Source organism: Macrotis lagotis, chromosome 5 (assembly GCF_037893015.1).
Source record: "Macrotis lagotis isolate mMagLag1 chromosome 5, bilby.v1.9.chrom.fasta, whole genome shotgun sequence".
Taxonomy (NCBI): Eukaryota; Metazoa; Chordata; class Mammalia; order Peramelemorphia; family Peramelidae; genus Macrotis; species Macrotis lagotis.
Genome location: NC_133662.1, coordinates 189246529 through 189264261, shown reverse-complemented (window position 1 = coordinate 189264261; position 17733 = coordinate 189246529). Strand labels below are relative to the sequence as shown.

The 17733-nt window shown below is 34.0% G+C and overlaps 1 protein-coding gene across 2 annotated transcripts in view; it reads left to right on the top strand.

Moving 5' to 3' along the window:
• The window catches only part of THBS2 (thrombospondin 2), a 76995-nt gene that overhangs the window by 28113 nt on the left and 31149 nt on the right, over nt 1–17733 (top strand). For both annotated transcript variants that reach the window (XM_074188075.1, XM_074188076.1), the window contains 4 exons: nt 3512–3586; nt 4272–4828; nt 6347–6431; nt 16187–16356. In XM_074188075.1, coding sequence (XP_074044176.1) covers nt 3517–3586; nt 4272–4828; nt 6347–6431; nt 16187–16356 — 882 coding nt within the window. In that variant the 5' untranslated portion in view covers nt 3512–3516. The remainder of the gene's footprint in view (nt 1–3511; nt 3587–4271; nt 4829–6346; nt 6432–16186; nt 16357–17733) is intronic.

Sequence of the window (17733 nt, the reverse complement as noted above, 5' to 3'; positions counted from 1 at the left end):
GCTTTTTTTATGAACTGGCATGTATTTAAGAGTCTTTTCAATGGTTTTCTTCCTTCCTTCTTTATTTTCTTATACTTGACTATGCTGTGTGCATTTTTGAAGATGTCAAAATTTATATTTATGACAAATCTCACTTGCTGAAGTTTATTTAAGGAGGAAAGGGGCCAATAAGATGTGGATAGAAATATTTGCTGTCTCTTGACAACCTCAAATTTCAGTGAAACTTTTGCAAAACCTAAGAGAGATCACATTGCTGCTAACTTGGAACATGTTTAAATTAATTAATGAAAAAAAAAGATTTTCAATATAGTTTTCCTGAATGAGTACCCTCATTAAAATTCCATGAACACACACTCCCCTAGAATTATTTGCCCTATAAGGATAGTCATTTCTCAAAAAGAGAAGGGGAAATGTTGATGTGTGCATGAACTACAGCAATAAGAAAATTGAATTTGGCTGCTAGCATTCATGGAACTAAATGCTTTTAAAAAAGTTTAGGTATATCCAAATAACTTTATATATGGGTGAATAAATGCATCTCAGCCTAATTATTTTCCTACATTGGCTATTGAAGTACTTCTAAAAATGGGGAAAATTTTCCTTTTTCCTTAGGAATTTAAACATTTTGGAACTTGATTTGCAAAATATAAACATAGATTAGCAATGTCAATTACTTTAGAGTTGAGAAATCTAATTTATAAGACTAGTTGGCATAGATATTTCACAATTCAATAACTGTAAAACCTGTACTAAATGTTTTCTGGTCATATGCACTTTTTAAAAAAATTTACACTTCTCCCTATATTTACCATCCTGTTACCATGAGGCATAATTCCATTATTAATTCCATTTTACAGATTTCTTAATCACAGTCAAAAAATTTTAATTCCATGGTGTGAAGGTATTTCCCTGAGTTAGTAAGAGTTGGGATTTTTTGACCTTGTAGCTATTTAGTATTTCTGTTTTTGTTTAGTGCTTGGCTCCCATGGCTCAGGGGGAAATGTACTAACTCTAGAGAACTGACTCTGATATGAGACTTTGGGTAAATTATTTAATCTTTAAAAATCTCAGATTTCTCATATGTAAAAGGAATAGGTTGGATGAGAGGTTCCTTTCAACTCTGGAACAGTGATTGCAGGGACAAATCACCAAGATATTATGATACTATTTTTGGAACTATCATACCTTTGTCATAATCAGAAATACTGCTACCCTTAATTGGAGGTTGTGGTTTTAAATAAGGGATAAATTGAAGAACATTGGGGCAGTATAAATATGACAGTAAACATCTGGCTGAACAACCAAAAATGTGGTAAAGACATTCCAGACGTTTGGTCTATACCACGCCACCTAAATCAGCATTTGAAAAGAGTTGGCTACATGAATGAATTTTATAAGCTTCTTGTGGGTTTGTAGTGTTATATAGACACAGCTTTAAGCACTTAGATCAAAAAGGAGCCTTTGAGGACATAAAGTCCAATTTCAATTAAATCATTTCTTAAAAGAATTGATCTCCCTTTTTGTTTATATCTCTTGAGAATGAACCTCCTTAGATATCTTGAACATATCAGTGTTAAACCACTTTAGTATTATGAATAGATTTATGTCCTAATTTAATTTAAAATGGAATGACATTTAGAGTTGTCAAGTGACTTATCTATGCTAATGCACATTATTGGCAGAAGTGGAATTATCTCTTGCTACTTAGTCTGGTGTAGTAAATAAAACACTCCTCTGGATTTAGGAAGAAGTTCAAATCCAGCTTTGGGCATTTAGTAGAGGTGTAAACTTGGATAAATCCCTTAACTTCTCTTTGCTTCAGTTTCCCAATTGTAAAATGGGAATTAAAAAAAAAAGCATCTACACCCAGGGTGTTGTAGGTGTCAAATGAGATAATCTTTGTAAAACACAGTGTTTGGCACATGATAGATATGTAAATGTTGTTGTTGTTGCTGTTGTTGTTGGAGGTGGAGTAGAAGTGGTTGTAGTGGTGGTGGTGGTGCTGGTGATAGTGGTAGTAGTAGTAATGGTGGTGGTAGTAGTAATACTAGATTCAGCAGCAGCAGCAGCAGCAACAGTAGTAGTAGTCATAGTAGTAGCAGTAGTAGTAGAAGCAATCAAAGTAGCCTTAGTAGTAGTAGTTGCAGTAGTAGTAGTAGTAGTAGTAGTAGTAGTAGTAGTAGTAGTAGTAGTAGTAGCAGCAGTGATATTGGTGGTGGTAGTGGTATAGTAGAAGTAGTAGTGATAGTAGTCATAGTAGTAGTAGTAGTGATGGTGGTGGTGGTAGTGGTTGTAGTGATAGTAGTGGCAGTAGTGGTAGTAGTAGTAGTAGTAGTAGTAGTAGTAGTAGTAGTAGTGATGATGGTGAATACACTTTCTCTTTGGAATTTCGGTTATTAAATAGATCCCAGTAGTGTGGATAATCTTTTCATTGATTCAGGTCATTGTTCATGTAATTCTTGCCCATTCTCTTCCACTCGTCATTAGTAGAGGAACTACTCCACTCCCTTTCAATGTAGTTTTGATTATCTCATGGTTATCAACACAATTGGGCTATCCATATGTAATCCATTCCTCTCCATATATGGAAAATCTACTTCCTAACTTTGTCATATGTAATCTTGATGATAATTTATTACTTCAGTGATAATTTAATGGCTGTGGGCAAGTCATCCTCTCTGGATCTCAATTTCATTATCTATATAGTGAGAGGATGGGGTGAGATAGCCCCCAAGTTTCCTTCTACCTCAAGATCTATTATCAGGTGATCTAATATCATTTATTCTCCTTCCACTTCATCAACTCAATATTCCTAAGGAAAAAACTCACAAAGGGAAAATAAAAATAGAATAAAAATGATCTAAGTAAAATGTTTCCAAATGTAATAACTGAATCCTGCATAAATAACAAATGATGTCATTTTTTCAATTTTTAAGTGGAGCCACTGCCTTCTATTCAATCAAGCTGAACAAAATTTGCATGTCATCTTATCTTTAAATTATTTGTCATAACTCTTTAACCCTTGGGAAGTTTCCTTACATAGGCACATTCACATATCTCTTTAGATCACTTTGTCCAAATCTTTGGTTCACTGATGGAAATATAGGACACTGGGAGTACTTTGGTTTTGGACTCTGAAGGACTTTGGTTCCTGACACACAATAACCCTATGATCTTAGGCCAATCATGTAATCCCTCTGAGCCTTGGTTTCTGAATCTATACAATGGAAATAATTACTTGTGCTTCTTAGCCCATACAGCTTGGAAATTGTAAAAGAAACACTTGGAATAAAAAGCCCTTTATAAATGGAAACTGCTATGATTATTTTAACTTACAGTTATCAACTTATATTCAAGGCTAACATAATGCCCTTCACTCAGTTTTCCAGATGACAATGTACAACTGATTTTACTTACACCTAAGCTTTTTAAAATGGCCAACTGATTAAAGATACCAAAAGATGTGGAAAGTCAGTTTGGTTGTTTTTTTTTTTCCCCTCTTTATCCATAGGTGTGATGCTACACAGAGGCAGGATGCTCTGGTGGCTGGTCCTCCTGGCTCTCTGGGCTTTCTCCAATGCTCAAGGTATATACTCACTAAACAGCAAATATTAATATGTAACACAGATAAAAATTGAAAGTTGATTCAATCAAAAACTGTTTTTCAAAAAAAGTTTTCAAGCCTATTGACCTAACATAAATGTCAAGTTAAAAAGGTAGTAGTGGTAATTTTTCTATTAAGCTACCATGCATTCAAAGCAAATATTTTCTTGTCAGTAAATTTAGACAATAACTTTATGCTATTAATTAAAAGAAAAAAAAGACTAAAACTTAACCTCCGTTGTATGAACTAAAGTTCAACTATTGCCCCCAAATACCTTATGGCCCTTACTATGGGCTACAATAAAGAAAAAAATGGCTCTTTTCTAAATGAAGTGGTTTAAGCAAATAATAGATAATTCAAAGAGCTTTTTTTTTAAAATCAGTCCAATTTAAGGAAAGGATATAAATTTATTCCATTCTTTTTTCTGGGTGGATCAGTTTTAGAGTAGAGTATTTATATATAAAATAAATTTATATCTATATGGAAAGAAAAAGAATAGAGGAATTTGAACCCAACTTTTTGTATGAAATAAAAGAATGGTTTCCTTAAATGGATATAAAACTATCATAATGGATATGCTAATAAATAATGTACAACCTTATTTATCATTCCTATATACTATTTTTCATTGGCTAAAGGCTTTATTATTTACCATTAACTTTTGCAGACAGTGATGGAGAAGATGATATTTCCTTTGACCTTTTTGAAATCAGTAACATAAACCGAAGAACAGTTGGTGCCAAGCAATTCCGAGGGCCTGACCCTAGTAGTCCAGCTTATCGCTTTATCAGGTTTGATCACATTCCACCAGTGAAAGCTGAGATTCTCAAGAAGATGCTAAAGATGATGAGACAAAATGAGGGCTTCTTCCTCACTGCTACTCTAAAGCAGGATAAACATTCTCGGGGTACTCTCCTGGCTTTGGAGGGACCTGGGAACTCACAGAGGCAATTTGAGATTATATCCAATGGCCGGGCCAACACCCTGGATCTGATTTACTCAGGAGATAAGGTCCAGAATGTGATTTCTTTGGAGGATGTAGATCTGGCTGACTCCCATTGGAAAAACATCACTGTGCAACTGACAGGGGAGACCTATGGCCTCTATGTGGGCTGTGACCTCATTGACAGCTTCATTCTGGAGGAGCCTTTCTATGAACAACTGAAGTCTGAGGATAGCAGAATGTATGTGGCCAAAGGCTCCATCCGAGAAAATCACTTCAGGGTATGTGTGTACTTTCTTAGGTCAAGAAATCAACTTAGACAGAAAGGGGGAAAATGGTATATTTAAACAAAAAGCATTCATTTTGTTTGATGTCACCAGGGTGACACTGTTAGCTTTCTGGCAATGTGAGAGAGGATATATTCCTGAGTCAGGAGGATATAGTCTGACAATAAACATTCCCATATTCCAATGAATATTATTTCCTTTATATGTGTACAATCCCTACAAAACTAAGAGAGCAAGTTACTTTCAAGAGATCAAGCTATTATTAATCCCAAAAAGGAATTATGATTTTAGGGTTCTGAAAAATCAGTCCCATTTAGATTCTGCAACTTTATTTTCATTATTTTATGAATCACATTTGAATACTTGATTTGTTATTTTGGTGTTATTATTTTCCCTCTTTGAAGGTCTAGGGAGGGTAAAACATTAGCTAACCATTTCAAGAAACAAAGACTAGTTTGTGAGAATTTATTTCAGTGCAGATGATTGCTCATTTAATTTGGTGTGAGTATTTTTGAAAGCATGAGTGCTCGTGATTTACAATGGAATTTTAATGCCATGATTTTCTTCCAATAATTTTACACATGGAAATGTGTAAGTATGGTTAAAACTAATTGATGATTTAAAAGTTTCAATGCTAATTATTTTGGTGTTATATTATTTTTAAAATAATTTAATTATATTTGATTAGTTGGATACAGAGTATGATGTATACCTCACCTTAGATTTATTATGCTATAGTAGCCTAGTATTTTGCAGAATACAGCCTTCATAGACCTGTAGGCCCTGATGCAATGACTAATGTGAATACTGCTTCTACTAGTGGTAATCTCTGGGACCTTTAGCATAACACCAAGGAACTTACACTCTAAAGAATTTTAAAAAACAAGAATAGTGTTTTTTCCTCCTTGAATATCATTCTTTCAAAATTCTTTCCTATGTTTTTCTTATTATTGCCACTCCAAGTTTTTGTATGGACAGCCTTCCTCTTCTCATCTAAAATATTCTCATGCCAAACTCTTGTTTTTAGATGATTATTATTAAACATTTGATGGTGAGGTCAGGGTGGACCCAAGTTCAGTTTATAGTGGTTTATCAGGGGCACAAAGGATACTGCGTCAACTATTGATGAGAGTTCTTCTCCACTAATGGCCCTTGAGCCTATTCATTATCTTTGTTCTTGGGCCTATGTGCTTCCTAAGTCCAAAAATACTATGTGGCAATGGATTTTGATGTGGAAGAAGCAGCCCCTTCCCCAAAGAGAAAGTGACATTTATGCAAGTGCCTATGGCAAAACCCTGGCTACTCCCAACCTTTTCAGACGTCCAAAGGTATAATATATAACATATTATACAATAATTGTGATTTCATGAGTTTATTACACTTAGGATAACTATTTATCCATATTTAGTGATTAGGTTCATTAGTTGTAAAACATGAAAGAAAAACACACTTATTTGACCTTAATCATTTCAAATTCTTCTCCCCCTTTGTTTTTATTTTCCTTTGTTACAGGGTTTGCTTCAAGATGTCCGCTTAGTTTTTGAGACTTCCGTGGAAGATGTTCTTATCAAGAGAGGATGTGAACGAAGACAGACAGGTAGAGAAATTTTGCCTAAAGCTGCATTCCACAATTCATGTTTGATAGAATTTTTAGTTAAATGTAGCACCGAGGCATTAATTTAAAAATGCTGAATAAATTACCCTTTATACATTTTGGATAAAGCACTTGCCAACTGCAATTGTTAACAGTGGGAGATGATATATTGACAAAAGTATGAATGAGTTTTTTGAATAGTTTTGAATGGTACAAAATATGTTTTCCACCTTAAATTTTCTCAAGCTGAATATTGCTGGTCTTTTGAAGTAGTTTTGAGTGTGTACTTCTTGTACAATCTAGTCCTGTTAAAATGTTAAATGAACATATGAATAAGGGATTGTAGGGATTGCTTTCCTGATTTAAACTTTTTCCTTCATTTTCCCTAGCCAATGATAGCATGACAGAATCCTGATGACTCAAGTCACCTAGGGAAAGGGATAGCATGGATATTCAACCAAAATTCAAATATGATCAACTTGATCAAGATATCATATCCTTATAATTTCAAGTGAAAAAGAATTTAAATCAATTCTTCATAAAACATAATAATGGCACTGTACAAATTGAGTTTTCTCTTGTAAAATCACCATCACCAACAGAACATATCTATCAAGATATTCAAAATGAAATTCATTCACCTCAATCAATAAAAATTCATTGAGTACTTCTTTTCTGAACAGCAAGGTACTAGGCTTTGGACCTCATGATGGTTCTATGGGAAAGATACTGATCACTACTTTAAGTGACCTCCAAATTTGTACTCATTAATTAACAGAAGGAACAGAGATAAATATAGGAGACATTTCTTGAGTTGTTATAAGAAGAGGAAATCAAATTTTAGTCAGATATTGTAAAATAGGGAGGTAAAAGCTGATTTGCCCCCTAAAAAAAGAGGATAAATGAATGTTAGTCGTTGTTCAAGTCTGACTTTAGGGAACCATTAGGGAACTACTTTACCTGGTATGTGAACACACTTTCTTAAAATCACTTCCACCTTCTCTCCTTTCCATCTTCCTATCTTCCTTCCTCCCTCCCTCCTCCTCCTCCTCCTCCTCCTCCTCCTCCTCCTTCTTCTTCTTCTTCTTCTTCTTCTTCTCTCTCTCTCTCTCTCTCTCTCTCTCTCTCTCTCTCTCTCTCCCTCTCTCTCCTATTATATTGAGAATAAGTTATTCAACTATCTCTGTGTAGTGTTGATTCCATCATGGTTCCTGGTCTTGTATATATTTGGTATACTTCAGCTGATTTTTCAAACATCAATGTATAAATGTCATTTCTACCTATGTAGAATAAGAATGGTACTGAGATATGGTGTTACTATATCAATTGATGAAGAAAAAGATATGTGTTATAGTAAATTTAATGTTTTTGTGTTTTTAATATCTTCTGTTTTCTGCCACCACAACAAATAACAGAAATCTCATAAGACTGAGGATTATTTTCATTTTTCTTTGTTTCTTTGACAAAGAGTCGTGGTCAAAGACTTTATTACCTAGTGGCCACTATGAATCTCTCTGTACTTACCTTGTCTGTTTCTTAAAAGTTAAATATAGGGTTTGCTAAGATTGATAGGCTTTCTGGCATGGTGGAATCTTTAAAACTATGGCATTTTATTATTTTTCCAAGGCAATGTAGTTAAATGACTTGATCACATAGCTAAGTAAATATTAAATGAGGTCAGATTTGAACTCAGGTTCTCCTGACTCCAGGGCCAGTGCTCTATCTACTGCACCACCTAGCTGGTCCCTAAAATTATAGCTTCTTTCCTGGAATAGCCTTCAAAAATCCAGGGTCACCTTTATGCCACAAAGAGGTTTGAGGTTATAAGGTGTGGTGAACTTAATTTGTTTGTTGCAACTAATTTTTTGAATTATGTTCTAGTTATTACTGTATACTTTACAGCTATAAAGCATTGTGATACACAGTAGATCTTCACCCAAACCAACTTCTTCCTATCTGCTGGAAGGTCATAATTGCTAAAAATGCTTTAAAAACTATCTGGAAAAATTTTGAGGAATCCTCAGAATTATTCTTTTGTTAATTATAAAAAAGAAATTGCCAAATTGTGAAAATAATAAACATATACAGATTTTTCCATTATCATTGAGGCTAGCAAAAGAGGACCTGGCTCATGATGAAGTACAGATGATTGACGTTAACTATATTAAAGATCATCTTGATTTTGGTTGATTGGCCCTAAACTGGATTAGTGACTGTGATCAGGTGCTGTTTCAAAAAAGTCAGTACTAATTGGAGCCATATGAACAGATCTCATCATTTCCTTTCAGGTTCTATGATAGCATTATTTTTAAGTTAATCTTCATAAATCATGTCCAAGGTAAGTGACATTGAATAATAGAACTATGGAACCCTAGATCTGGAAGGCGTCTTCAAGACCATTTATTCTGATCTCTACTAGAATTATGAGTCCCCAGGGTAACACTATTAAATTGTTACTAGAAGTAGTTCACAACATTTGTATAAAGTAAGATTGATCTATGTAGCTATTGAACCCTAAGCCTTTAAGAACTCACATTAAGAATAAAGGCAGGCAGGAAGATCCTTTGGGGTTAATGGATAAACCTTGTATATACTAGATTTAGGTAGATTCTCGTGTTACCTTTAGCTAGTAGTATGAGGAAAGAAAGATCAGAGTAGAAAAGTGAGATAGGTGGAATGAAGAAATAACATATGGAAAAAGCAATATTGAATTTAGAGCCAGAGTCCTGAGCTTTCTGGCTCTGTCACTCACTATCGTATGAGTTTGGAAAAGTCACTTGAGTTTTCTGAGTCTCAGTTTCCTTATTTGTAAACTGTACCTGTAAGGAGCCTTCCAGTTCTAAATTTATGATTCTATGAGTTGGGATGTTTTGTAGATGAATTTGGGGTGGGGTGCAGAATGATAAATAGGGTTCATGGCAACCTAATCATTTTTTACACCTAGAAGTTTTTGGAAAGCTTCTTTCAAAGTTCATAAATGTGAATATTTTCTGCATATATACATGTACACATTTATACATATATATGCATGTGTATCCATATAACAATCATGTTGTCAACTAGGTGACTCAGCCATGGTCTTAGCATTAGAAAATATGGGTGGAAATTAAGGTTCTGGCACTTTAAAAAATTTTTATTTATTTAAGGCAATGGAATCAAATGACTTGTCCAAGGTCGCACAGCGACAATTATTGTGTCTGAGTTCAAATTTGAACTCAGGTCCTCCTGACTCCAGTTGCTTTATCCACTGTGCCACCTAGCAACCCCTATCATTTAACTTCTATGACAGTTTTCTCATCTACAAAATAATACATTAGATTAGGTAATCTCTAATTTTATCTCTGATTTCACCTTTTCCCTATAAAATATAAGTATATATTATATATGTGTATATACCTGCAATAACAGATACTATTTATGTATATAGATGTGTGTGTATACACACACATGCAAAATGTACATCAGAACAGTCACCATTATCACTGCTCCTTTGGGGAGGAAAATGCTAAGGAAATATATTGTTTGCTATAAAGTAACAGAGCTGTAACTAAGGTGTGGTCATGAGAATTTTATCGAAGGCAGACCATCTAGAGGCTGTTGGGAGCACTGTTGAGAGTCTATTTGCTCCCTCTGGCATATAAACACCACTTCTTCTCTCTGCCTCTCCATCACTGACTTTTATGCTAATCTTAGCACTGACCTAGTTATTTGTCTTTGAGATTCAGAATAGAGCCTTATTAATTGATTATAATGCTGACATTTAAATATTTAATCAGAAGGATATGTATTGACTAGATTATCCCTATTTCTAAAAATTGAATTGTGTCATTTATATCGAAACTATGTCCATGGATAAGCACTTCATAGCTGTCTTGATCTCGGCCTATTGGAATTCATGTGCAAATTGGAGCTCAGAGTCAGTTTTCTTCCCATGAAAGGTGGCAGATATTTTTTCTGATTCTTGAGCTTCTAGTTAAGGTCAACTGAAAATTTATTGCTCTCAGAGGATATCATTCAGGCAAGCTCCTAATTTTGCTGTTTAAAACCAACCTTGTTTGCCATCCAACTCAAAATGACTTGGGAGAACCAAATGTTAAATTTTTCAGTATGAGCATGTATACTTCAGAATATGGCAGATACTACAAATTTATTGTTCTGCTTATTGTCTGGACTTAAGAAAGTGAAGGAGAATGTCAAATTTTACTTTAAAATGTATTATATGTACAATTTTTCATTTTTGGGGAGAGCCAGTTGTTAAAACTTTTACTAGCATATTACTGTATATATATATATATATATATATATATATATATATATATATATATATATAACAAACCTGAAAGCCCTGAATTTAGTAGCATATTACTGTGTGTATATATATATATATATATATATATATATATATGGTAAAACAAACCTGAAAGCCCTGAATTTAGTAGCATATTACTGTATATATATATATGTATATATATATATATATATATATATATATATATATATATATATATATATATATATATATAACAAACCCGAAAGCCCTGAATTTAGTACTGACCTAGTTTCTCTAGAATTTTAAAGAATAATAAAATTTTGAATTCTTAAGAATGATATTTAGTAAAAAAAATCTATAGCTTCTCTTTTCCTTATGAAGGATATTTGTGAGGGCCTGCCTAAAAGATTCATGTCTATGAAGATGGGATCAGTTTTTACTTATTAGTTTTTAAAGGAGTTCATCTTATCCACTTTCTTTGGAAAGTTGGAAGACAGAGTGGCAGTGGTGGTATGGATAAAATGCTCATTACATTGAGTAGTATGGCACTCCCTGTTTTGATAATAGATCTTAAATTTGCTGTTGAATATTGAAATATGAAAATAATCATTGTTATTGTGTTTTGTGCAAAGATATGCAAAAGGTAAATGATTCCACATATTGAGAAAACTACAGCAACTTAAAGATAACTGTAGCACACACACACACACACACACACACATAGAGTAGAATAGTTTCAAGATCATTATATCATACCAAGAGGAAAAAACATAGAGGAAATTTGTCAGAATTTAATTTATTTGATCATTGTTGGCTGCCAAATTAGATATATTGGATCAAAGAATACCTCCATGGAGTCTGAGGTGTTCATTATTATTATTATTATTATTATTATTATTATTATTAAGAAGGAAAAAAGCACTTAGTAAGAACTTATGTTCTTGACATTATGCTAAGCATTTTATGAATGTTACCTAATTTAACCCTCACAAAACCCATTTTGTGTTAAGAAAATTGAGGCAGCAGTTTAACTTGCTCAGATCTCACAATTATTATGTCTGAAACTGAATTTGAACTCAGATCTTCCTGATTCCAGATCTAGCTCTCTATCCACTGCTCTAGCTATATATATATATATATATATATATATATATATATATATATATATATATATATATATATGTATGTATTTTATTAGGATATATATATCCTAATAAAAATGATATTTTAAAGATAGTGTCATTGTTAAATTTATAATTTAAAATGGAAAAATCTTCTTCCCCCCCCATACAAATAAACCAATTGAACACATAAAAGCTCAGAGATTAGCAGTTAGGTGGCACAGTGGAGAGAGCATAGGCCTTGGAGTCAGGAGGAGAGGAGTTCAAATCCAGTTTCAGACACTTGACTCTTATTAGCTGTGTGATCTTGGGCAAGACACTCAACCCTGATTGCCTTGCATTCAGGGCCATCTCCAGTCATCCTGATTCATATCTGGTCACTGGACCCAGACAGCTCTGGAGGAGAAAGTGAAACTGTTAACTTACCACAGCACTCCCTCACTCAAATCCAATTCACATAGTAGTCATGTCATCACCTCTCTAATTTTGTGGTCTTTGAAAATGAAGGATAAACATTATGATTTTGAGGGGTACTGGAAAGGTTCATCTGCCTCCAAATCTTTTCAGACAATCTGAAGTTTACAATTCATTTCTTTGGGTGAAGACTTGATATGCTAATTTCAAATGCAAATGTAACTGTGGGAGGAGCAACATAAGCATATATTAATCATAAATCTTTTGGTGTGAGTCATTTTATAAGAATCATATGCTTCTGATATTGAAAACTAGATAGAAAAGCAGAATCCAGAGAGAGCAGAAGAGTTCTTGGTAATAGAAACAAGAAGAAATTATTTTGAAATAGTACATGACCTGGGGAAATATGGACTTAGCCAGGGATAGCATAAGACTACTTGGTCCCATGGGTAGGGTAGTTGGTGAAAGCACAAACTTTGCTTAGTTCTTAGATCTGCCAAAAGAAGTCCTTGCCCTATACATTTTTTTTCAAATTCCAGGAAGAATTTCACTTTTTTTGGAACCTTTTTCATGCCATTAGAATGAAGGATAGTTTGAAGGAATGAGCTGCTACATTTCTGTCCATAAACAGATGGAAGGCAAATTGCTTTATCCCAAGCCAACAATCCAGTTTCTAGTTGACTTTGTCAGCAGGTGCCATGTTTCAAGAAACTTATCCTCATACCCTACTGGCAAACCACAGTGTATTCAAATAGCTTTTAATATTTGATTCACTAAGGGGTGCCAGTAGGACAAGCCAACTTCCAGGCTATATTCAGACACATGTACTTTCTTGATTATGCATGTTATCACTGGACTGTCAAAGAGGTGAGAGGAATTAAGGCAAGAACTTTACCTCTCAATGCAATTAACCATTTATTGAAACACATTAAAAAGGGAGAAGTAGATTTGTTACTCTGCTTAGAAGGAAGATTTTCCCAATATTCAAATGAAGAAAACCCCCACAATACCAATTCAAATAATTTGGTTAAGTCAGTCTGGCATTTATGGAATTTATTATAAAATGGAAAAGGGAGAGTTGTGCTAAGAGACAATATTAAAATGGAAACTAATGAGTGGAGAGATCAATGGTTTAGAGTAGGAACTAATTGGAATAACTAGACCTGAGTTGAAATACTACCTCAACATTTATTAATTAGTTGTATTACCATCATTAAGTTATTCAACCTTGTTAAGCATTAGTTAAATAGGAATTTAAAAATACTTATAGTAACTGCCTATAGTATATATCTATATGTCTATATCTACATCTATCTATCTATCTATCTATCTTACCTAATCTAGCTTGAGGTCAAGTGATATGAATATCTATTTTTTGGATGTTTTTATTCCTATATTATTTTATTTTCTATCCAGATAATCAGCAAATTTATTTCCTTTCTCTCTCTTATGAATTCATTTTATATAGTTCACTGTTACTAGTTACTAAAAGATTCTAGACTCTAGGATATTCAAGAATGTTTATGCCAGTGAGTGACTTATCTTAAATCTGAGAATATTTCTGCATTTGGGGATTATTGCTTATTGATTCATTCTGCACCATTGAACTTTATATACTTATTCTACTTAGAAGTAAGTAGGCACCAATCTGTACTTGAAAGTATTTGACTACATGTGGCATCTTAATCATAGATAATATCTTTCTGGTGCCTTGATAACAGAACTATTGAAAGGAAATATGTCCATTATAATTGATCATCATGATTTAATGATTTATTAATGTGTACAATGTTCAAGGTGTTTACATCTTAATGGGGAAGACAACACATAAAAACGTCATGAACAGAAGGGGGTTATTGGGCCAGAAATCTAGAAGGATGGTGATTGGGAAGACCTTGTTTCAGACCATCTCCCCATCACATACTATCTGTAAGCCTTCAGGAAAGTTGTTTCACCTTTAAGTGTCTTAGACAACTGTCAGACTTCAAATTATAAAGAAGTTATTAATTGACATTAATGAAAAAATCTTTGACCATGGGAACTCTCTGTGAGAATGAAATCATAGGTGATTGAACAAAGAAAATGTGATGTAATCATGTAATATTCAAAGTAAGGTAGGTCTATATTTATTTTGGGGGGGCTATGAATAGGGAACTGCCCCTCTGGGGAGGAGAGGCAATAAAATTAATATGAGTCCAACCTGGGACCGTCATCTAGAATCAACAAGCTGATTTATTGAATCCCAGGTCAGAGTTGTTCCATGGATTCTGGGGCCCTTCATGTTATTAAATGTCACATATCCATGTTTGGGACCAGGATTGAGGCTCTAAAGAGCATAGTCTTACCTGTGGGGGAAAAAGAAAGATAAGAGAAAGTTGATAAGAATAAGCATTGTAAATGGATTATTTTAACATATCATATTTTATTTCTTCCAATTACATGTTAAAACAATATTTAACATTTGTTTTGGAGTTCCAAATTCTGGCTCTCCTTCCTCCCCCTCCCTGATCTGGTAAACAATCAGATATGGATTATGCATGTGCAGTCTTGTAAAACATTTCCATATTAGTCATCTTGTAAAAGAAGCCTTGAATTAAAAAAAAATGAGGAAGGAAAGACAAAAATAGCATTCTTCAGTCTATGTTCAGACAATATCACATCTTTCTCTGGAGGTAGATATGTGCTTAATCATTAGTACTTTGAGATTTTCTTGGACCATTGTATTGCTGAGAATAGCTAGGTCATTTCATGTTACAATATTATTGTTACTGTGTATAACATTCTTCTGATTCTGCTCATTTTATTTTGCATCAATTCATATAAGTCTTTCTTGTTTTTTTCGGAAATCATCCTACTTGTCATTTTTTATAGCACAAAAATACTATAGTTCAATCATATACCATAACTTTTTAGTCATACCCCAATTGATCTATAAATCTCATTCAATAATTGATATTATTAAGAATAAATAATTTGCATGGAGAGTTAAGGGAGAAAGTCTGTTATTAAAAAAGGAGGTAGTGGTGCATATGCTTTGTGCCAAGAAATGGAACCTAAACAATCAACTGTAAGCTTTTATTAAATTTCTATTATGTACGAGGAATTATGTACACAGGAATCAACCCATGCCAGATGATAGAGACAAAGACACCAGGTGTATTTATATGTATGTGTGTATGTGGTATGTTGTACATATGTGTATGTGTGTGGTATACATGTGAGTGAGTGTGTGTATGTGTGTGTGTGTGTAATAAATAAATACAAGTCATATTGATGGGGGAATATGGAGGAAGGTTATGGCTGCAAGGATTAGGAAAAGTTTCACTCAAAAATGTTGAGATATGAGCAAAAAGAGGGAAGGAAGGTTGATTATAGTGAAGGCTTCCTAAACATGAGAGACCTGAAATGTGCTAGATGAATGAGTAGTAAGAAAGGATGGTTGATAAAAGGAAAGAGGGAGAAGTAAGATGAATGATTAGAAGGACAAAACAATATTCAGTAAAATTTTTGAGTTGGAATTGGGAAGAAGAGACACTCAAAATCAGGGAAAAAGCAGAGGAAGCCATATCAGCATCAGCATGAATGCTATTGTTGCTGTAAAACTCAGATACATCTTTGTAAAGTTGCAAATGTAAAAGTTCCAAGGATATTAAATATTTTTCTCTTTGTAAGTCAAAGCTTTTTTTTTTTTTTTGTCAGTGAATTGTCTTTACGTGGTAAGTTGAATTTTGTGGAATGGAACTGGATTCTCTTGAGAAAAAGAAAAGTTGTAATTAGAAACAGTTGATTTTCAACTCTTCTCTGTTGCCATGGGTATAATTTAGCATCAGATCTCTCCAAAAACAGATACCACTTAACTCCACCTCTGGAGTCAGCATATAATTCCCTAAACAAGCTATAATCAGAGGTCCATTGTTGACCATGCAATTGTTCTGTGTTCTATTTTTCTGCAGCTGAAATGAACACCATCAATGAGAGCACAGAGATTCTCCACCTTAACCCAAACCTAGAGAAAAAGGCAGAAGTCTGTGAGCGCTCCTGTGAAGAACTAGGCAGCATGATCAATGAAATATCAGGGCTACACAACCTGATCAACAACCTCAGAGAAAATCTTAATAAAGTGGTAAGTCCCCTAAGATCATGCTGGAGCAGAGAAACATGGAACTAGTTGGTTTAGTGGAAAGATCATTGGTTCTGAAGTCAGATGATCAGAGTCAAGTATTCCTCTCTTATGCTTACTCCCTGTAACATATTTGTTTTTTTGTTTGTTTGTTTTAGGTTTTTTGCAAGGCAAATGGGGTTAAGTGCCTTGCCCAAGGCCACACAGCTAGGTAATTATTAAGTGTTTAAGATCCGATTTGAACCCAGGTACTCCTGACTCCAAGGCCCCGTACTTTATCCACTATGCCACCTAGCCACCCCTCCCTGTGAGATATTGAGCAAATCACTTGTAATTCCTGGGTTTATTTTCTCATCTATAAAATGAGGTAGTTGAATTAGATGGACTATGAAGTGACTTTTGGCTCTTAGATGTCTGATTGTTTTATAATAGATGGGTATTTCTTGATGACAATTTCATGGATGGAATTATATCTGTTGATTCTTTTTGTAGGACCAGGAAATCTAGTCATGAGGTAACACTTAAATCCAAATTGAAATGGTTTCCCTAAAAATTCCAAATTGTGTATTTTACAGATGGTTGTTCAAAGAGTTCTGTTTGTTTGTTTGAATGTCATTTGATGTATGAATCCATTGACAAGAGAATGGAACATGAAAAGGTTTTCAAATTCTCTAAAATTTCATCTGTCTTATATCCAGATGGAGTCTCTGTTTTAAAGAGTATATAGCATTTGTAGATGTGGCAACATTCTTTGGCTTAGTGGCTGATTGTCTGGGACCTGAGTTGGACTAAAAGAGGGAAGTGAGAGAAAAAAAATATGCTGAAGAAGAATTATAGCTCTTTACAAGAGATAAAAGGAAACAGGATATAAATTTAAATTCAAATATAATGAATACCTGAAGTTTACTTCTGCATAGTAATAGAGAACATGATATTAATGAGAGTATAATAAAGAACAAGAACAGAGAAGAGACATCTGGGTCTGGTTATTTGGTGACATTTGGGAAAAGAAAGGGAAGAGAAGCATCTGTGAGGGTTATGTGACTGAGAGTAGAATGCAGTGTGGCTTAAGGGATGTCCTGTGTTCAGATGTAAATTAGAATTATACAGGCTGGCTGTGAGACAATCCTTATAAGTTCTTGCCTTGGTTTTGTAGAATTAGCAAGTGCATGATTACTTAGAGTCTTAACATTATTCTGTGATCTTGACTCTCAATCTAGAGAATGTAAAAGAGAGATAAAATGTGAGGTTATGAAAAAGAGTAATAGTAGGGCTATTTTGGGTTGGAGACAAGAAATTAAACTGATATTCTTCTATCACCAAGCACCTCAAGCATATGTCCAGCACTTGTCCTTTTCCCCCAATACTTAGAGAGTGTTT